Below are 23,436 nucleotides of genomic sequence, written 5' to 3'. Positions count from 1 at the left end.
CTCAGCAGTCTGATGTTTTGTGAGAAATATCCCTTGGGCTTGCTGGGAAGCAAACAAGCACTTCTGGAGCAGCCATCATACACTGATTCAAACGGGAGCAAAACTAATATAGCATTTAATGGGGTTCACAATGTATGGAAGGACCCAGGAATTGCTGAATGAACAAATACTTAAGAAGCAGGGGGGTAAAATATATATATATAACAAGTATTTATATTTGAAATAATAATGTTCTGTCCCTTTCTCCTTCTCAAGTGATCAGGACAATAGATACACATGGAAATGCATTACTGAGAAAATATTTGCTGAAATATTTCTGAAATAAAGGTCAGCCTTATGCTTTCATCCAAGTGTTTTACCTAACCTGCTTTCCCAGCTAACCATATCATTGATTTCAACAAAGTTTTTTTCTAAAAACATCCATTAGTTAGCATATTGAAATGCACTATGTATGTAATTATGATTTGGGACATTATTTTTCACTCTACTACATTTTCAGAGATAAGTAATGCAGTATATTTAAATATTTTTTTTTCTGATTTAGACAACATGTTGCAAACTGTAGTAATGAATAGATTGCTTTGTTAAGTGAGTGAAATTAAAGTGATACACAGTCAGATGCAACACTGGAACATGATGAATAATGGATGTTTTAGAAGTGCCAAGTTCATTCTAATGACATATGAGTACAAAGACATTTTAAAGCAGTTTAATCATCAGAGAATTGCTGCTCGTTAACATGCTCACAGGATTATCATGCATTAAGTGAATAGTCCTAAGTAGTTCATCAACTAATTTATGTTTCAATGTTGTTACAAGGTATTTTTACATGACCAGATGTATTCCTTCATGAGAAAATAGAGAAAAACATAATTTAATCAAAGGTTCTGCGATCAAGCCAGAAAGAATATATTTTGCCTAATTCACTACCAGCATAAACATAGGTCACTTCACAGAAGCCAACAGAGCCTCATCTCCTCAAACCAGTAATAAATTGGTCATGTGGGTTCAAATCCAAGCACAGCTTGAACTTTTTAACTTCATAGGAAGAAGTATCTTAAGCAAGCACTGGCTGCTGATCAGTCAGCATCCTGCCTGCTCTGCAGTGACAAAGGGCTAGCAGCTTTTCCTTGGCAGGGACAGACACCCTGAGAATCCCTTTCGTCTTCGTAAAAGAAGTGAATGCACTGGTAGAAACCATTGACTCTTGATTCCTTCCCCACAAAACAGATCTTTCTTAATTCCTACCAATCATCCCTTGTCAGTGCAAGGCCAACTAATGGTCTCCTTCATTATGTACTCCAAATCGACGGGTTTATTTTGGAGAGGATAACCCCATGCCTCCCATCTTTGTGACAAATGTCAGCAGCGGTCTGAGATGTGCTTTTCTCTTTTGCAATCAGCTTCTCACAAAATGAGAGAATTCTGTCAAACTGTCTCAGAGAATCTGCAACAATTTTACCTGCAACAACAGAAAATGTAAGCCCAAGGGAGTAAAACATACCTTGTAAATCATTGAAAATTTTGGGACGCATAAGAAACTAAAATTTTAGAAAAACTTCCTAGACAGAGAGAATGAATTTATAGGATTCCACAGCTTCACTAAGTATCTTTCAGTCTTTTATTTAGAGAGCATATATAAAATCAGTGTTGGAGACATTTGACTGAATAATTCCAACCTTCTTTTTTATTTCATTAAAAGAATACTATATTACTGGGGCTGTAAAAAAATAAATGAATAAATAAATAAAAGATCAACAGTTTTTAACAAATTTTTTATGTTATCTATTTAGAAGACACTTTAGGAAGCACATACATGTAAATAAGCAGATCAGTGAAGAGAACAGATCTGAGCTGTGTTTTTAGTGACAAAGTGAGTTTGAACTCAAAGTGAGATAAAAATGATGAAGAAAAAAACAGTTTAAAAGTTTTTAATCATCATCGGCCATAGTTACCTGAAATCTTTTGGCTCAGACCAAAGTATAAAGTTCTATAGCATCACTGACTGCAGCAGCAGCAGCAAAAACAATGGCTTTAGTTAACCTAAGGGAATAATAAAACACAGTAGTGGAACATGAAATTCATTTAGCTGAAGCCAGATTTATTGGTGAGGGATCTGAGGGTTGACCATTGCTCCCAGAAGCACAGGTGGAAGTTTTTTCTTGTTGCATTAAGACTTTACCAGATGCATTCTGATGTACCAAAATTTTCTTTTTTTTTTTCTTGCTCCACTTATGAATAAAGCCAGATACTTATTTTAAATTATCTACTAGAAGGAATTTATCATATTTTGCTTACTATATCCTTATAGGCTTCCCCAGAGAAACAAGAGTGGAAAATGAATGAATTTGATAAAAGACAAACACAGAGAAGCCTCTGAAACAAGAAACATCAGAAACAGAAGAACCTGAAAGAATGATAGTTGGTATCAACATGCTGCAGCAGACAATGGGGTGTGACAAGCTTTAAGAATGACCATGAAAGAAAAAGGTCAGACTGTGGAAACAGGAAAGGAATAATCAAGAGAGCATTAAATAGCGACAAGGTTATATCTTAAAAAAAAAAAAAAAAAAAAAAAGATTATGCTGAAAAGAACCATCATTTAAAGGGCAGGGTCCAAGATATATTTTACCAACACCATTCTTAAACTCTCTTGAATTCTTTTGTTCAGCAGAACTTTGATGATCCATGGTAAAACAATGTATCGCCTCTACTAACTACTGTATTTTTACCATTTACTACAGTACATGTCATATACTGGACCATACGTGAAATAACTTCACTTATTCTTACAGACATTTTTTTAAGCATTTCTTTCACTTCATGTTTTGATGTTATATCTACTCATGGTTTCATTACCAAGGTAGAAAGCCTACAGAGAACTAAAACATTGCAACATTTCTTAATAACAGCAGCACAAGAGAGCAGAAAGCAAAAAGAAGGATCATGATTAATACTCATTTAATTTTTGTGTCTGTAGAGTTCCCAAGGAGCAGAAAAGTTGCAACAGAGACAGAATATGGCATTATCATATATCTGTGTGCTGATTAGCTCCCCTGAAACAGAAGAAGCTGCTGCTCCACGTATATTTAACTCCTTCCCATTTTGCCTTGATGCTTCCTTCTTTTCCACAGGTTGCCTCATCTACAGCAGCCCTCACGGTCTTCCTTTGGAAAGTCTGTCCCATAGCTATTAGTTCCTTGTTTCTTCTGTTCCTGCCTTAGAAATTATTCAGCTATGTCCCATGCAGCAGAAAACACTATCAAAGAAGTGAGGCAATCACGTGAGGAACTGTATGTGTACAGCACACTTCTGTGGTCCTTATGGATGCCCCACATGTGTATGTGAGTGGGAAAGTGCCCAAACTGCACAACTCCCCTGACCACAGTAATCTGTTATTGCTGCATTGAAGCTGGTGGATAATAACAATTGACACCTTCTAAAAGACTTCTCCAGAAAGTGTCACAGCAGTAACTTCAGTTCTCAGTATTTCATGGTGTTTTTTGTTGTTATTGTTGTTTCTATCACTTTTCCCAGACGTTGGCTGGTGCTCCCCATCATTAAAATATTTAAAGCGTTTTGGGTTACAATTTGTATTACCAATCATATCCTTGAACAAAGTAGTCTATTATCATCAGTTGGCAAAAATGGCATATTTCAATATATTTTCAACAGTTTCCACTTCTTTCCTGAATCTAACTGAATTCAGTGTTTCTAGCAACAGAATTACTTCCACAATAATGCACCTGACATCACTCAAGGTCTGATTCAGCTATCTTTACACTGAAGCAGTACTTCCCCTCTAGAGTTATCCCATCAAAACTCTCAGCAAGAATTTTGATGAAAAGGTACTAATCAACTTGAGTAAGGACAGGAAAAATGAATGCCAGACAGATGTGGAGGAAAAAAAAAAAAAAAAAAAAAAGTAGACTACATGAAAACAAACATTTATTTATATATATTTAAACTTATAATATAAATATAAGCCATGGACAATATTATATGTAAGTAACAGGGACACAATTTCAAAAAGCTTTAAGTCAAAGAAACAAAAGTGGAACCAAAGTAATCACACAGTAGAAGAGAGCAAAACAACAATAAAGGCCATGATAGAATAATTAAGGTTGGAAGAGACTTGCAGAGGTAAAATAGTCTGTCCCCCTACCAAAATCAGGGCCAAATTTGAAGTTAGGTTAGGTGCTTAAGGCTTTGTCTGGTCAATTCTGAGTTCCAGATTAAGATTTCACTACCATTTTGGGGCAACCATCCACCCTGTAATTCCTCCTGTTTATTTCCCATGCTGTGTATATTGCTGTACAAGTTCTTGAGATGAGCTCAGCACAGCATTTTGGTAGCCTTACAAGCATCCTGAGAAACAGTTTTATGGAGAGATCTTAAGAAGCCTGTTGCCTTAACTCTGCAGAAGTTTACATCCTGCCAAAACATGAACAGCAGGATAAATGGAACATAATTGTGGTCAGCCAAGAATTTAATGAGAGTTTTAAAGAAGGTCTGTGTCACAGGCAAATCAGAAACAAGACCTGATACCTTGGCAGCAAGTAAGGCAAGATAGATATGAGGAGGATAGGCTGTGAAAGGTATGAAAAGAAAACCGGCTTGACTGCTATGACAGGTGAGCTTTTAGCAAACTTTTAAAGATGATGTGCTAAACATCACTGCTAAACATCATTCTTTACTGAAATTAAGAGTTCTGGAAGGACTAAGCAGAAGGCATGAGGTGACCCCCCCCCCCCCCAAGGCAGCTATAGGCTGCTTACACCTGATCCCCACATGCAGCATATCTGAAGTTGATGCTCCAACAACTGCCTCAGACAATCTAACAGTCCTGCCACCCTTTCTCTTTCTCTCAGCTGGGTTGTTTTTCTGCTGTTTTGGTGACCTTCCTCAGCTCACCAAAGGTTTTTAGTTCAGAAAGGGATCAGACCAAGACACACTATGAAAGGGAGGAGGCAGGACCAAGCACCCAAAGCCATAGGCAGCAGAAGGCAGCAAACTGCTGGATCAGTGGTCCCAAGGTAGGCTCCTAAGTACCCTGCTTCTATATAAGCTCCAAGTTCAAGCCACAAAAGAACTTCACAGATACTTCCCCTCCAGATGTCACAGCTCCAAACAGTGCATCCCACTTTATGCAGAATTCTTCTGTGTGCCAGCATGCCACTGCAATGAGTATATAATTGAGGTTTCTCATACACCAGACCACCACAGCATTTGAAAAAAAGACATAATGGAAGTTTAGGTCTGACTAAGTCTGATGTAGCCATCATGAGCTGGATGCTTGACATTAACAATAGATATTGAAGAAATAGGTCAAAACCTGATGAGACAGAATGAGGTCTGGGCTATAAAGGTGCATTAATGGAGCCAACAGTTTAAAGACTAGTAAGTGTGTAAGGACTTCCAGAAAAAAAAAAAAAAAAAAAAAAAAAAAAAAAAAAAAAAACAGGAGTATAGAATAAAACCAGAAAATTACAGCAATGTTAGATGCAGACAATAGTAGGAACATTTCAGGAATAATATTCCAATACAAAACTGGTTGCCAAAAATGGTCCTGTCCCAAACAGGGATGAAAAGAAAAAAAAAAAGAAAAAAAAAAAAAAGCTCATAGATTCATGCAACATCTAGATTTAATTTTGATCAAATTTAATGTTTATTATAATTTATGTTAATCATCAAATTAAACATATTTCAATGTAAAGCTCAATTATTTGTTTTTAAAAATGTCAAGCTATAATTCTACCAATCTTAAAACTTAATCGACCACTTTTTGGCATTGGGACATTAATCACAAGTGAGCCATTCCTGGAAGAAAAAGTTTGCTGTTAAACTGCTATCTTCTGATGAACAATATTGAAAAATTCCTATCCAGCTCTAAAGTTAAATTGTTCAGCATTAACTTTTCAAATAAGCTAGAAAATGGCAACATGTACTCTGTGCTTTATTTTAAATTGATTTTAACTCTTATCTTTTATAGAGTTTTATTATTTTGTAGCCACAAAGAGTAGCACAATGCAGTTAAATTCACTGGGAATATATCAGACTGGATGAACATACAAAAAGCACTAACCTGAAGACTGCAGATGGTGAGACCTGATACAGAACAGTGCTGTTTTTAGAACAGTAGAGAACAACATGGTAAGGCATCTTGGCATTTTTTCTTGTGCATACAGTAACTTTCCCTTCATTTCTTTTCTTTTCCTTTTTTTTTTTTTTTTCCTTCTTCTTTTTTTCCCCCTTTTTCTTGCCCTTTACTTGTCAGACTGCTTTCACAGATGTCTGAGCTACCAGGCTTGCTGCTCTCAGCGGTGCTCTGTCAGAAGCAGCAGTTTGTCTGCGTACTATCCATTACAGGAGTCAGTACTACTTAGTAAATTGGAATATCAAACCCAGATATAATTAGGTTGTTGAAATAACAACCTGAAAGCATGGCCTAATTCACACAGGGTGCTAATAAATAACTGGCATGCTCACTGACCTCATTAGAACTGAAACTCTGAACTATTTGAAGTCAGTGGCAAATTCAGAATGTTACAAGCTTAGGAAGTTTCTATAACCTAAATTATAAAGCTATAAGAAGTAAACCATCCAATCTACAAGTCTGGGAAAAAAATACTCTGGGGAAAAAAAAGTCAATAAAATTACCAATTTTATATTTAAAATAACTAACACTAAATATTCAAGGGGCAAAAAAATCAGTGTCTCTACTCTCAAGGCTACTTACAGACATGTTACAATGGATAAGATAAAATGTCTTAAACTAAGCTTCATTAGTGTCATGATTAGAATAATAGACTGTTTTATGCACCATTATTTTATAACACCATTTTATCAGCTATCGATAATTAAGCTATCAATAATTAATATGTACCTACCATGTAAACTGAAGTAGATTATTGTGGGAAATGCAGAATCATACAATTATAACTCTTAATAGGAGTTTTCTTATAAGAAATTAAAATTGGATTTTGAATGAAATTATGACAGATCACAAATAGCTATTTAGCATATGTCAAAGGAAACAAAGATATCTTGAAAGGAATGACAAAAACACACAGCTAATGTGTTTATGCCACATGGAACATTGTATTTTATTTTGTAATTTGATTTTCTTTTGGAGGGGGACTATATCATATGTCAGTTATTTCAGACAACAAACATGCTCACAAAAAATACAGCCATTACAAAATTCCTGATTTTCATGAAAAGACAATAATATAAATACTGGTCATACTGCTTGTATGAGTGGGCCATCATACATCCAATAGCAGGTGATGTGGGAATTTGGGAAGTACTAGCTAGCCCAATGGAAGGATGGATACCAAACCGCCTCTCTAGTACATCATGGTCTATGTGCCTGGTCACCGAGGCCTTCTCCTTAACTGATCATATTCGGAGGAACAGTGGATTGGTCAATTTCATTATGTCCTCCTTCAGTGCAATCTGCTTTCTGAGGGGCTTTCAGAAGCTTTCTTCTGGCCTCTCTAAGGGGTCTAAATCTCTGCATTGCAAATAAACAGTCTCTCATGAACATTTTTCCTTTAAATAAGATTAATATGGTTTTCATTCCCTTCAGAGGAACTGCACAAAAGGGCAAGCCTGGGTAGCACAGTCTCCAGAAGTCACGTCAGCAAGCAGGATGCAAATGTCAGTCTAGAGAAAAATGAAAGGAACACAGGATATCCTGTTTTCTACTGTTAGCTTTAAAAGAAAGAAGACAGTCAACTGTATATCCACCCTATTCATCTGAAGACGATAATACAGGGAAGAATTTTGCCAGGAAGTACTTCTGGCTTCATTCCTTTGGGCTTCATTTCTACCAGGAAACAGGGAATGAAAGATGCTGACTGATAGGTGAAAAACCTCTCTGATCAACATTATCTATAGTTGTAAGGCATCACAGAATTGTAAAGTATTATGTACATGCAATCTTGAATGCTGCTAATCCAAGAGGAGAAGCCAGATCCCAGCCAAACCAGAGTCCCTGCCTCTGAATGTGCCTGACTGCTAAGCAGTGAGTGGCTGAGTCACATCCCGTGCAAAGAGCACAAGCTGACTCGGTCCTGGCAGAGCAGGCAGTTTTGACAAAAGGGAAAGGCTCTCACCTTCCTCAGAACATCTTTTGAATGGCCACTTAAGACTGCAAGTCTGTAAACACTCAGAATTACAGATTTGATAAATGTAATTCCATAGCAGCCAGTTAAAACACTTAAACACTTTTTTTTCTTTTTTTCTACGCAACAGCTAATGGCATTTGTTATAAAACAGGGTGGTAAGGAATCACCGAGGAAATCCAAGAAGTAAAATATTTCAAAAGGTTACAAGCCTTTAAAAATATAGGAAGAGGCTGTTCACTCATACTGACATGTTTCTGTGCGTTCTTCTAGAAAAAAAAAATGGGATAGAATAGAAGTGAACAAATGCAAAATTAGAATTCAGAATGAATGACAAAAATTACTGTCTTCATCCAACTTCTGTGGACAGTTGTTCACAGGGTAAGTTAAAAGCTGTATGAATTCTATATCTATATTTAAAGTGCTATGGGTGGCTACAATAATTCACTTCAAATAAATTAAACCATTTTTCCTGCTTCCAGATCACATTGATCAGTTTTACTATGGCACTGTAAAAATAAACCCACCTTATTTGGCTTCTAACCTAATTTAGAAATTGAGTCATATTTGTCCCCCATTTTAAATCCTAAAATTTAATTTAGTCACTTTCAATCATTTTGGTCGCTAAACCAGGTTTAATATATGAAACATTCTAAGGACAAAATAATTATTAATGGGACTAGAGGAGAATAAAATTGTATTTTTGAAGCAGTTTACACCAGATGCTGTCAGGAGGAGGGAGGGACTTGGCTACTTGGTTTTGCATTGACAGACCCATTTACATATCTGAATTGTGAAAATGATTTTTTGACAAAAAGACAAGGTCTTCAACTCATCTTTGCAATCTCTACTGCATGTATTTTCACATATACTTTTACATTTTATTAAATTTATTAAAGGCGTGACCCCATTCATCTTATATGGATTACAGCAGAAAGTGCTAGGAATATTGTTTGGGAATTAGCTATGGTAGCTGTACAGTCCAGTGAGTTTAGCCTGCGTATGTGTTAGCAGGTGGTGTATCAGTAAAGGTGCTATACCAGTATTTAAAGGTATCCCCATTTCTCCTGCTGCTGTGACAACTGGGATATAACAAAATCACATGGCATCCTGCTCAGGAGTCCTGAATACAAATTGCAGCAAGGATTTGGTGTCACTGACAGACAAACCTTCTTATAAGCTGACTTTGTTGGCTGACATTCCATCTAAACCATAGTGTGTCTCAGCTGAGAAAACAGTACAATATGACTTTCCTTTCCTTGCAGGCAGCACCACATTCTTTTATTTATGAAGGCACAAAATGTCTGAAAGCCAGCCTGAGGCATCCTAGGTTCTGGTGGGGCCACATGTACCACAGGAAGCCGCAATTCCTTCTTAAATTGTGAATAGGCAGTTTTTTGCTCAGGCTTCCTTGCAAATGGAAAGAGTTGGTAAAATGAAGATTACATTAACGTGTTACATTACCCACACGCCTTCCATTACAATTTGAACTCATATGTACTGAACATCAACTGTTGCCCAGTTGCATTAAAGAAAGAACCCTGCAAGTTCCTCATATGGAAGCTGTACTTTCATTTCTATGCAGTGGTTTATAGTGGTTTTATAGTGGGAATAACCAACCTGAGGAATGATGGAAGGACAGCATCAGCCAGGATCTAGTACATGACTACACATGAATTTACTAATGATATTTATTGGTTGCTGGATATAAAACCCTCCAAAGTGTATCAAAAGCTGCTCTAAGGCACCAGTCTAAACAATGCAAAGAACTGCTTGGCAAGGGAGCCATTAATACTTCCAACTATTGAATCATTTCAAAATTGCCCTTCCAGCTTCTGCTCACCAGCTGTTTAAAGGAAAAGGGAACATCAAACTCAGATGACTGGCAGAGCAAACAGAAGGATCCCGCAAACTGAATATGTGGAAATTGCATTTTTGTGCTGTCAGATCTCAAAGATGTGGAAGAGGAACACAAGAATCGAGGATAGGCAGAGGGAATCAAGCAAAAACATTTTGGAAGTGTAAAATGTAAAGCTCTCCCTGGAACATTAATTCATCTTCAGTGAACACACACTAAATGAAAATTAGCTTTCAGCTGAATCACAATTTATATCTTAACACATTACAAACAAGGTAGAGTGTTTAGTTTTATACCCAGATCTCTAAATCAAATCTTAATCAAAACTTAACTGAACATAACATCTAGCCCTCAGTGAGTTCCACAGAATCACAGAATCATCTAGGTTGGAAGAGACCTCAAGATCATCTAGTCCAACCGCTGACCTAACACTAACAAGTCCTCCACTAAACCATATCACTAAGCTCTACATCTAAACGTCTTTTAAAGACCTCCAGGGATGGTGACTCAACCACTTCCCTGGGCAGCCTATTCCAGTGCCTAACAACCCTTTCAGTAAAGTTCTTTCTAATATCCAACCTAAACCTCCCCTGGTGCAACTTTAGCCCATAATCCCTCATCCTGTCACCAGGCATGTGACAGAATAGACCAACCCCAACCTCGCTATGGCCTCCTTAAAGGTACCTGTTGAGTATGATAAGGTCGCCCCTAAGACTCCAATTCTTCAGGCTGAACAACCCAAGCTCCCTCAGCCGCTCCTCGTAAAACTTGTTCTCCAGACCCCTCACCAGCTTCGTAAGAAGCTTCCATAAGAAGTTTTGAGTTTTACATTAGAAAACAGTTTTACAAATACTTCACAGCTCTTCCACTCTTTGGGAGAGAATGAAATGTAGTTTTCTGGACTATTTTCTCTCATGTTTTCCAATAACAAAGTAAAAGCAGATGATGCTATCTAAGAGTCTGATGGGCCAGACTAGGACAGACAGACTTGATAATTCTTGAAGTAATACATACATATGGTCCTATTGCCATTCTGGATTCCTAGACTTGCATGGTTTAAAATGCTGAAATAGATTATTCAGAGACTGAATTACATATTAAGCATTGTCAGAAATCTTTTCACAGAAACTTATTTAGAAGTTAGCACATGTACATGAACACATTCAACCTGTTCCTTACTGAAATCTGAACTCTCACAACTGACGTTGCATTTAATTTCCCTTCTTACCTCAAATCTATAAGTGGAAAAGTATCACCTTTCTACCAGGAAACCTCCCACTGTTTTCATAAACTCCCATGCCAGTAATGTCATTATTTTTAATCAAAACAAAAATTATGCCCCTTTGAACATTAGGAATCACTGCAAAACAGAAGGTGGAATCCCAAAGACATACCCTCCTAGAATGAAAGGTACAGTTTTAAGAAGGGAGAAGGCTCTGTCTTGATGCCTGATCCTTTTGGGGTACAATGTGATTAAAGCAAATTTATATAAAAAAAAAAAAAAAAAAAGAAAAGAAAAAGGAAAGAAAAAAAGAGGAAAATCTATTTGAGAATGGAGAACCCAAATTCACCTATTTTGAAGGTGTGTAAGCTCTGTAACAATGAAAACTGATTAAGCTAAATAATTTAAGGTATCTGATTGGTACCAAACAGATACGCATGCACTTATGCCCATATTACATACACAGAGAAATATTTAGTTTAGTTCAAAAATACTACAATAGGTTTATGGGAAAGGTATTTGTTATTCAACTGCAAGCACTTGCAGTACATTACACACTTAAGAACAGAAATATGGTAACCAAGATGAAAAAGCATAAATTTTTACCATGATGCTGTTGTGTGGAAAAAAACTTTTTCCCACAAATTCACTTTCATCTCTGAGTGTTTGTATGTAAAAGGGGCAAAGCCAAAGCACCATCTAGTCTGAAATAAAAATAAAAACTCAGAAACAGATCTAAAAGTCTGGTGGATAACAGAAGCGTCAGTGTGACTCTCACCAAGAGGGAGTCCACAGTACTGTTTTGATGTGTTCAGCCTTCTGATACACTTGAAAGGGGACAAGAAACCCACAAACCCCTCTAGTTCTTCCTGTGAAAGTTACAACTCTTCTCCCTCCAAATGCCATATTTGATTACCAGACTCCAGTGAACAACATTATGGAAACAGAGTTCAGCTTCCTAAGATAAAAGAACCATTCTTCCTGGTCTGCTAGAGAAGAAAATGTAACTGCTGTGTCATTCTTCTTGACCTCCTAAAATGACAGAGCTCAGCATCTGAATAAGAATGTGAAGAAGGGTGAAGGCTTTCTGCCATGTATTCCCGCACCTGGAGATGGAAGACAGACCTCTATATTACAATATAAAAACTGATCACATAGTATTTCCTTTTTTTTTTTTTTGACTTGTCTTTTATTAATGGTGAATTTTCCACCCTCATAACTGTGGAGGCACTTTTTTTTTTTTTTGATAAAAAAAAAAAATAGCAAGAAGACAACAATGAAATAAACCAAATTCTGTTTCCTTTCCTTTTCCACCTATTGGCACAACAGAACCACTTTTTCCTTTTCCACCTATTGGCACCACAGTCCAAACACAAGCAGACATCTTTAAACACATACAAGGGAGCATCTCTGCAAATTCATCATGTGAGATGCAGAGGCTTCTTGCTCAAATTCGTCAGAATGTTTGTCTTCCAACCAGACTAACCAGGAGCAGAAGTAACAGCATAGTTTCTTGCTCTAGGAGTTTCTGTGGTATGTGTGGTTGGACTTGATGATCTTGCCTTTTTTTTTTCCTTCTAATCTAAATGATTCTATGATCCCATATCAAAGCCTGAAGCAAATCCTACAAACAAACATTTTAGAAACAGAGACATATATGGTGTGTCCTAGGGTTAGAGAAGAAGAAATTCTTGAAATCAATGTTTAAAATGTCAGTGTCATTCTGACAGCAATATTGTCAGTGATATAAAATAATATATACTATACTTTGCACTGATCAAAATTTGCTTGGCTGTGTTCAGACTGCAGTTCAAATAGTACTTCTAACGGCCTACAGCATGTTTCTGCCTCAGTGAGGAAAGGAGAAAGATAACCCCTAGAGTCCAGAGAAAAGGAAGAATGGGGGGGCAGCAGGCTCAGCTGCTCTGAAGCCTTTCTTCTTCAGAAGGCTCATATCACAAGGAGGACACGCCACTAGGGAGATAAATTAAAGGTCTTACTGTTTCTCATTGACTTTACTCCCTTTTCAAGCTATATAAAGACTTCAAGATTTTAAGCACCTATACGCCACAGGAAAATACTGTAGTACTGTTCTACAGTCTTTATATACTTTGGAGTCAAATTGCCACCATGACCATCTCCCATATTTATTCCTCAAAGGTTGATTGCATAAATCTTTTTGTGGGTGTGACCCATTATTATGTAATATCAGTGGAATATCTAATACTAATTTTCAGTTTTCTCTTAGAAACCTACAGGTTACTTTTAAGGTTGATAACAAAAATTTAAAGCTTATCAAGTTATAAGTGGAATTTCATGCTCTGTTGAAATTTCTGAACTTGGATTAGCAATGTGAGTAATAGGAGGAAGCTTCCCAGGTAAAAGTAAATGTGAGGAAAAGACTTGAGTGTTAGCAGCTTACCCCTTATATCGGAATAAAGGAAAGAAGACCTAAAACCTCAGATCATGGTCTCTTCATATTAATTCTCATTACCTTTTTAGTGGCAGGTAAACATCTTAACAGCTTAATCTGAAGGAGAAAAACCTAAATAATGGACATGCAGCCAATCAGTAACACACTGATTCCAGTGTTGCTTTGAGCAACTCAGCTCAGTTTCTGTGATTGTCACTAGAACGTATACCACAAATCCATTTCCATGTTTTACATCCTGCCACATGTAAAACTCATGTGTTAACAGTCTCTTCCCTGCCTCAGTCTCCAGAGATGGAACTACTGAAAAGAATATATATGCAAAGTGTTCTAAAATAAAAAACTAAAAAAAAAAAAAAAAAAAAAAAAAAAAAAAAAAAAACTCCAAAATTGTTGTAAACTTGTGTTGCTTTCAAGGATTTTTACTCTTGCCTTTGTGGGAATGGAATTAAACAAAATAGTCATGAGCCCTGGATGGTGTGAGCTAAATGCCAGTTTCACTTACTGCAGTTACCAGCAGGAGATGGTAGATTCACTGTTAATTTGCAGACCTTAAAATAGAAGATATCTTTCTAGAAATGCATGCTTCTGCACAATCTGAGAAACACTGTAGAGACTATCAATACAAGTCCAATTAGGTGGCAGCTACGTTCCCTTCTGACACTGAAAAATCCATAGTTATATGGACTTGGGGGTTCTGGTGGATGAAAAGATTGACATGAACTGGCAGTGCGTGCTTGCAGCCCAGGGTGTCCAGCAGATAGAGGAAGGTAATTGTCACCCTCTGCTTTGACTTTGTGAAGCCCCACTGGAAGTGTTGCATCCAGGTCTGGGGCCCCCATCACAAGAAGGACATGGATGTATTAGAATTAGTCCAGAGGAGGGCCACAAGGATGACTGGAGTGCTGGAGCACCTCTCCTACAAAGAAAGGTTGAGAGAGTTGGGGCTGTTCAGCCTAAAGAAGAGAAGGCTCTGGGGAGATTTCGTTGCAGCTTTTCATTACTCAAAGGAGGCTTATAAAAAATACGGAGAGCAACTTTTTACTCAGACATGAGTAAAATGATAGGACAAGGGGGAACAGCACTAAAATAAAAGATGGGAGATTTAGATTAGATATTATTAAGAAGTTATTTACTATGAGGGTGGTAAGGCACTGGAACAGGTTGCTCAGGGAAACTGTGCAAACCCCCATCCCTGGAGGTGTTCAAGATCATGTGGCTGGGCCTTGAGCAACCTCATCAAGTGGGTGGCAAACCCCCATGGCAGTGGGGTAGGAACTAGGTGATCTTTAAGGTCCCTTCCAACCCAAGCCGTTATATGACTCTTGCTGCCTTTTTTTTTTTTCCTCTACAGTGTTCTGCAAAGATTGAACTGTGTAATCTGTTAATAAACAAAAATAACTCTCATATCCATACATCTCCTTCTCCTTCTGACTAAAATAATCTGAAAGACCTTCCCAAAATTGACAGAATAGCTGCATGCCTGACAAGTTGTAACACCAGTGTTAAAAACAGGATTTAAAGAGAAATTATTAGCTTCTGTTCCTCTTTAGACAAGCTGAAAATAACTGCTTGAAAAACAGCTGAGAATTTTGTAAGAACTAATGTGGCACCCAACTGTTTCTGAGTAGTGCTACAGGATGGCTTGCAGGAAAAAAGGAAATTTTTGTTAGGGTGGCAATTAATTACAGAGCATTTAGGCAGACAGGAAAGCTCTAGTGCAATACCTTCTGTTCAGAATGGCAAAAGTTTCAATGATATCATGAAGTAATGAAGTCGACCTTGTAAAGTACTAACAGAGAGCAGTTGCAAAAAAGGACTGAAAAAGCTGAAAAGTAATTTCAAACTGAATATCAAATGGAAAGTTCAGTACCTGCATCAATCTCGCTGAAAAGTGTTAACAATTGGTTCCTATCTGACTTTATCTGCAGTAGTCTAAATGAACAGGGATTTTCCCAAACTTACATCATGTAAAAACCTAGAGATTTTGGAGATTTTGTAGGAAAATCTCCACAGGAAGCATACTTGGCTTAGCTTTACCACATAATCTAAAATAACTGTCAGGAAAACTAATAGGAAGAAGTAATTCTAGTGAAAAATGTTAGTAGCCCCCCTATGATGTTGTAACTGAAATGCACCAAAGACAAGAGAGTGAGTTATTTAGGCCTTTAACATCTGGTATGAAGTCAGGGACCCAACTAAAGTCTGGGAGAGGTGGCTAAGGAACGATTCCATCAGCAGTGGCAGTGAACTGGTGAAGACTTGCATATCCAGAATAAACTGGCAATTAAACAACATATGAACAGAGAAAAGATTATGAAAACAAGGCTGAAGACACATACAGGTTATAAAATTGATTACAGGTGTCCAACCGTCTTTCAGGTTGAACAATCACCTGTAAGAAAAAAAATACTAGAGCTAAAAGTACAAACTCTGTGAGAAACAGCCATGAAATCTCAGCAAAGCAGACTTGATTCTCATTTAGAGAGACTGTATAAAGTTCAAGGGCAAACTGACCTTGTGGCAATATAATAAATGATAGTTTTTACAGAACGCTGCCATCAAAATATTGATATTTTTGACCAAAGATACTATATTCTGAATGCGTTCACAGAAATGGCACTTCCTTGTAAATCATTTAGATTATGTCGAATTACTTAGCTCTGACATTTATTTCTCCCATGCAATGGGAATTGTCTACCAGTACTCAAACCCTGGCTAGCCAGCTGGTTCAAAAGCAGAAACAGTATCTTGCTAAAACATCTTGATCCTAGTAAGGATCTATTCAACACATCGCCATAACAACAGATTTTAAAAGACACACAAAAAGAAATCTTGTTATTGCCAAAACAATCAGAAAAATAAAGCGTGCTTCCTATTATTGATATGGAAAGTAATAAAAATACCTGTTAACAATCAAATCAAGCTGACAAAGCAATGTTAAAATGGTTGGAGTAGAGCCAAAAGGAAGATCAGAATAGGTATTTAGGACAATATGCACTGCACTGCAAAGACCACTTCACACCAACACAGGAAGAGACATAAAAAACAGCAAATGAGCATTTTTACTATAAGCTATTAAAAGAGTTGGGAATTAAGTTAAAATATCAAATAAAGATTGACCGACATAAAGGGCTGATCCTCTGTCAAGACACGTATTTCTTCACGCATTCAGTCAGTTCTTCAGTCCGAACACTTTCTTACTCACCTGTTCTTAATCAGAACTGCTTGTGTAAATTTATGCAGCACCTAACATAATGTAGACTCGCTATACTCTAGCAACTATGACAACACATTACTCTGGCCAGTGGGAGAAGTTAAACAGGGGTCTACAATTAAGATGCCTTAAAGCATGGGTAATTCAAGGATTCCAAGCAACTAAATAGTAGCAATAACTTTAACATCTTCTAAAGAGAAAAAAATAGTAACCTTTTGAATATGATTTTCAATGCACTTTCTTCCACAATCAAGAAGTAGAAATTGCACAACTATTTTTAAAATATATATACGTGCATAGAATGCAATGTTTCTGAACATTTACAATTCAGCAGTCGAGTCTAGTACACTGTAATTCCACTGGAATGAGTAGACCCTAATCCGTCATCTTCATAATTTCTGTCTTAATCTATGGCATCCATCATATGCAAGATGTGGGTTTGTACCTGGGAAAGCAGGTTTGCCAAAATATTCTAATATTAATACATACAAAGCAATATCAGACTATATAAACTTCCCTACTGAATACCATCTCTGCTCCCAAACTGCTGAGTCTGTAAGAAAACTTTCATATGGGACAAAGTTGCCAGTTTTTCCTATTGTTATACTTTTCCTTTTAGGATGGAAATGGAGAGCCAAAAAAACTGAAAAAATTGATACTGGAAGAAGTACATGAGTGAATAAAATGCTATTATATCGTTGATTTGCTCACTAAAAAGCACAAGTTAAATTTATTTTTTTCAGTTTAGAGATGTATTTTTTTTCAGTTACATTGTATAACTGAATTTCCAGAGGAAAAAAAATCCAATTCATGCAAGTTTTGCAAAAACACAATACATCTTCACTTAAGCACTGTAAATGGGAGTTAGTAGGGGTTTGGGACTTACACACTTCCTAAAATGGTCAAAAAGAATACATGATAAAGCAAACTGTCATGCAAGAAACTGTGTGAACTGGAGATATTGCTTTGCTTCCTTAATCAATCAGTGCAATAGCTTACACAGTTTCTAATGATTTGTGACTGTACAAGGGTATTAAGTTAATACAGGCCTGTGAGGTCTCAGTACACTGATAGTGTTATTAGTGAAAAACGTGGGAATAAGGGCTACCTCCTTCATCAGATGGCCTTGTTATCTCACTGCAGTATGAAAAGGTAGGGTTCGTGTCAGAACCATCTGATTTATAATCTCCCCAACTTGTAGAATGCAAGTACTGCTTACTGTAACGGCTTGCTCTTTCTACAAAAGTAGAAAGAAATAAAATCGCTGTAAATATATGAAATTAAAAGCACAACAATAAAAAACACAACCAGTAACATTGATATTCATACACTGATAGTGTTTAAACTAGAGAAAAATGAATTGCGCACAACTTTATATCCATTTTTGAACACTATTAGTTCAGAAAATTGCTTCAAAATCAAACTAAACTAAGATTGTTCTCTGCTTTAAAAGAATAGCAGAAATGGCAAAATATTAAAAAAAAAAAAAAAAAAAAGAGAGAGAGAGAAAGAGAGAGAGAGAAGATGACATGAAAATTTCCAGTGGAAAATCAAAACGTCCTTTTCTTTCAGCATGTGTACAAGTGCACATAGAAGTACTGCTGTAGGACATTCAAAATAAGGTTCCACTCCCAGTACCAAAGAAAATATGCATGCAAAATTAAACATTCAAATTAAATACATCTGGGGAAAAAAAATCTTGTTGAGCCAAAACATTGCTGCATATCATTACATTAACTTCCCTACTTTTCCATCTATTCTTATATTATTAACAAAGATAAATTATTATCCTTGGAATGGTAAACACTAGCATAAGGTATAATATCATGTGCCATATAAGCAAAATGTGCATAGGAAAAAAAAAACATTTTCATAAATATGTCACCTATATCTCTGAAATTTTATTAAGGTCTAGCTATTTTAAAATCCATAATGAGGACAAAGAAGGTCAATGCTTTCTAAGTGACTATTTCTAAGTGGTATGAGTAATTGTTGTTTAGCATAAGATTTCTTTCACTATTTCTTATCTGCACATGTGATAACAGCTTGAGTTCCTGTAAAACACTGCTATAAAACAGTCATATATACGTACATATATATGAAAACAAAACATATATATAAAACATATGGCTGGCATATTGACCAGAAAATTTACTATATCAACTTTGTTCATAAACAAAGAAAAAGCTGATTTGGTGAAAAGTCAGGATATAAGCAATACCAGAAAGCATATGCAGACTCCTAGACTGAATATTGTCCTCCAGAGGATCAATGTCGAAGATGGAGCCAGGATCTGTGCGCCAAACTTTAAGATCTTTCCCCAAAGTATAGAAATGGTAAGACAAACAAACAAAAAAAAAAAAAAAAAAAGGAAGTAAAAGTATGAAAGCGGTGAGTTTTAACAATTAATGACTAATTGACTACTTATCTTCATGTACAAATTAACTAAAAGATCTAAATATTCACCTGAAAGGACTGCAAAGCATAAATTTCCATCTTAAAAAACTTGGTGCATCCATTTTAAAGCGCTGACATTATTTTAGGGAGAGTTTCTTTCCTCAATTTTTGTTTTCCTTTTCTAAATATGATTATAGTATTTTCTTAAGTTTAAATAAATATCACATTTATTGTAGTTACATATCACATACCTACAATCTTTTCCACAGCAGAACCAGAATCATCAAAGCTATGTGATTTCCCCAGCCCACCAACAGCATCCTTCATCCATCTCTACAGCTGGTGTATGTAATACAGACCTATGAGCCTAAGGCCTCCTCTGCATACAGCAGAGATCAAGTCAGCCGACTAAGCAGAATTAGGGGCATAGATTATCTCATCCAAAATAAACCTCTAAAATTTGCTCAGTTCATTTAAGCTCAAAAGGTTGGTTGTTGTTGGTTTTTCATCTTTCCTTACCAATACAAAAAAAAAAAAAGAAATGAACCAGGGTGACAAATTCATCTGTAGAAATCTACACTTTAGACAACTACAGTTGGGTAAGATGAAGCCCACTGTTATCTTAACTAGTAATTCTCTTTGTCTCTGTTTCCTGGGACACAGACTTAATGTTGATCCACTATCTCAGTATTGAAAAGTATTTTTGGAATTCATTCAATTCAATAACAATCATAACTGCTAGACTTTCAGCTTTAATTCACACAAATAAATTATTAACACATCTTGAATTCACTTCTGAACTGGATATTGAAAGAAATGGAGTCCATAAGAAATAAATAATTTCACATCCAAGCTCTAGTTATAAACACAGCATAAAGTTGAACACAGATTCAACCATGATTTTAATAAGCTTTTAACAAACAATTAATGTTGTACAAGCTAAGAGGAAGCTTATAACAAATGCATAATCAGCTACAGTGTGACTTTTTGATCTACTCAGTACGATCTGTAATATATACAATTCATAACCGCTGTGCCTAAAAATATAATAATCATTTAATCACTCCAAACAAGTTTAAAATAAAATCTTGATGTAAAGTGCAATCAAGCGTAAATATATCAAATCACACCTTTTTATTATTGGTTTGCATCTCAGGCAGACCTGTCTTCAAGATTTACTCAGTGCAGTGGAAGTGGGAAAAATAATTGTCTTCCCTCCTTGGTCCTTTTGCTGGTTTGAGTGGTGCAAAGCTAAATAATAGGTTGGTAGGTAAAGCAGGACTATGGGGACCCCATACATGTTGTGTTTCAAATCGTTAATATCTTAGAGGCAATGGAAAGAACAGTCAGAGGAAATAAATCCCATGGCTTTAGAACAGATTCAATGTATGAGCATTATGTGTTATCTATTGCAACTCCTGCAAGGTGAAGCATAGTGCTAACTCCCTCTTGACAAGATGAATAAAAGCCAATGTACAATCTTTTGATAAACTATGTGTTAGTCCTAATGATGATAAATTATGCAACTACATAAGGCTCTGACAGGCACAAGAGGGGTGGGAGGAACTGGTAAGTGTAAAGCTTTTCCTGTTTGATCATGTCTTGGTAAGTAAAGGCTTAATAAGTATGATGTCACGGCAGCAGTAATGCAGCAGCCATTGATTGTATCTGTCTTTGTAAATCTGAAATAACACAGGTAAAATCAGAACCTTGGTAATTTATAGAACTTATCTGTTTTATCATCCTGGTAACTTATGCCAGTTTAAAATATCCTTAAACTCACATGAGAATCATGAAGCATCTTTTGTCACAGATTCAAAGCTCTGATAGATTAATATATCTTGATGACTAGAATGACTTTAGCATGGTTAAAACTAGTGCCTATTTTCCAGAGCACAAACATTAATTTTACCAATCAATCGTTTGAAAAAAAGTTGTTACAGCTTCACTGATAATACTTTAAAAGAACAGCCAGATGGATTCTAACACAGAAATACTTCTTCTAACTGGATGAACTTTTATCAACTAAGAAAAAACTCAAGAGACTCATAGTTGGTTTTTTTTCAGTGTGCAGTTGTTTTTTTCCAGCTGCCAAGGACATTCCTTGAACAGGGAGCTCACTGCTTTTTTTTAATACAAGAAGGTATTATAACTGCTGTTCACTCTGAAAAAGCATTAGGTGAAATATCACTGGATATTAGGCTCTCAGGTTTGTCATGGCCTATCTCCTTTAAACAGTGGCACTATTTTTGCTGTTTGGTGGGTACGGGGAACTAAGAGTTCCTCTGTGTTTTGATACTCTTTAGTTGATAAAGAGTACTAAAAAATAATAATATTTCAGTCACATAGTTCAAGAATTGCTCAGGGAAGTTCTTAATCCTAATCAATTTGAACTAGCAAGCCTTCAGTTATTGAAAACAGGGCTGCACTCATGATTGCCACCAAGGGCTAGTGTACAAATGAAATGCAGCATAGTCTAGGGGGTTTGAAGCATGCACCAAACTGTATATTGAACTGTGATTTTACAGGAGCTTTTCTTTGGCTGTACCACCTCTAGCTATGGAAGTGAGACATTTGATACAGTGCTTGGGTCTGTCCAGACAGCAATTTAACTGAACATAGTGTTGCCATAGATCCAAAGTATGTGGACCTCTAAGATTTGCATGGTCTTAAAAACACCAGTAGCTTCCCTGGGCAGAGCTCTCTAAACATCCACATTTGACAAATTCCATTTGATAGAAGGCTGGAGCTACAGGCATATAAAAACTGGCCATACAGCAGGAAAGAAATACACTTCTCTAAATAGTGGGAACTCATTTTGAGACTTTCAGGAAAAAGTTGATGAAGTATCCATCAGCAGGAGGATGGACTATATGACCTACCAATTACTCTGTTTCACCTGTAGTTTCTGTTACTTTCTGAGAGGTAGGCTTAAACTCAAATCTTGTTATTACGTATGAAGGATTTTAGAGTGCTACTTCAGGATGATTTTCCCTGTGCACTCAGTTGTCAATACTGTTGTAAAGCACAGACAAACAGAAGAACACACCAAAAGAAAAATGTGTAAAAATAAATGTTAAGTTGACATTTCTTTCACCACAGCAGGCTTGCTTACTTTTAAAAGAATTCAAATACGCATTTTTATTTTGAACCACTGTTTGTTATGAATACCTTCCCACAATTAACTTGTCTCCTAATACAAAAATAGTCTGTATTCTAGCTTCAAACATCTGGTCTTACCTTGGATCATCTTTTAGAGCATCTCTTCTGAATGCCATGGTGTCTGGCTCACCAGAAATCTATCAAGTTATTAATAAGTTACGTTTTGTGCTACTTCGAAAGCTGTATGTAATTCCAAAACACAAGGTACGTGGGTCATGTATAGCTCTAGAGAAATAGCTGACCAGTGTAGGTGGAAATCTGAACTGGTCTGCAACATCAAGACCTTGCAGAACCACCAATTTAACTATCTCTCTTCTATACAAAATAAAGAACAAAACAGATATTTTGGCTTTTATTGAAAAGTCAATGTTTAAAAGTAAAGCTACAGTAATTAATATCCATATTTCACACACAAATTAAATAAATAAATAGATCAAAGTATACCTATCATTCATTCCCATCTACTTCCCTAGAAGCTAGCATTGAACCAGTAGTTCAATGTTTCACACTGAGAAAAGAGTGAAAATGAAATTTGGGAGTATTTTTTATTGGATATAATGGTATCCAAGAAGTAGTGAAGGCTTTCCCACAGTGTTTCGGATAGCAACATTATTTAACAACTTACCAACAATTATTCCAGGTCTTCTATCCATTTCAACTATATGTGGGTGCACACCCTTATATGCTGCATCACTCACAACCTGTGTGTTTTTCCGCACCCGCTCTGTTACAGGATCATCTACCACTGGTGTGAAGCCTCTGCCTTTTGTCTTCTCAAAATCTTCATGATATTTTACCTAGCAAAATAAAAGAAGAATTACATTATTCCCCAAGCTTTAGTTGACAGCAAATGGTTATTCTATGCAGGAATTCATAACTGTTTGCTTTAAGCACTTATATTCTTTGGGTTTTGTACCATAATAGAATTGTTATGCGTATGAGATAAAAGAGACTCAGCAGGACTTCCAGCTTGTCTCCCTGACCTGATACCTTGATATTTAATTACCATTTTTGCATTTG

General features: G+C 36.4%; 1 protein-coding gene across 6 annotated transcripts in view; it reads right to left on the bottom strand.

Annotated features, from left to right (window-relative positions):
* The window catches only part of NEBL (nebulette), a 259,446-nt gene that overhangs the window by 12,995 nt on the left and 223,015 nt on the right, over positions 1–23,436 (bottom strand). For 3 of the 6 annotated variants that reach the window (XM_084511945.1, XM_084511942.1, XM_084511941.1), the window contains 3 exons: positions 23,042–23,213; positions 19,079–19,171; positions 17,966–18,094 (listed from right to left, as the gene is read on the bottom strand). In XM_084511945.1, the coding sequence (XP_084368071.1) occupies positions 17,966–18,094; positions 19,079–19,171; positions 23,042–23,213 (394 nt within the window). Of the gene's footprint in view, positions 1–17,965; positions 18,095–19,078; positions 19,172–23,041; positions 23,214–23,436 lie in introns of those variants that run through there. The other 3 variants (XM_084511946.1, XM_084511943.1, XM_084511944.1) reach the window with 2 other exon arrangements.

Source organism: Aythya ferina (genome assembly GCF_964211825.1).
Source record: "Aythya ferina genome assembly, chromosome: 2".
Taxonomy (NCBI): Eukaryota; Metazoa; Chordata; class Aves; order Anseriformes; family Anatidae; genus Aythya; species Aythya ferina.
The sequence above is the reverse complement of the archived record's forward strand: the minus strand, read 5'-3'. Positions and strand labels throughout refer to the sequence as shown.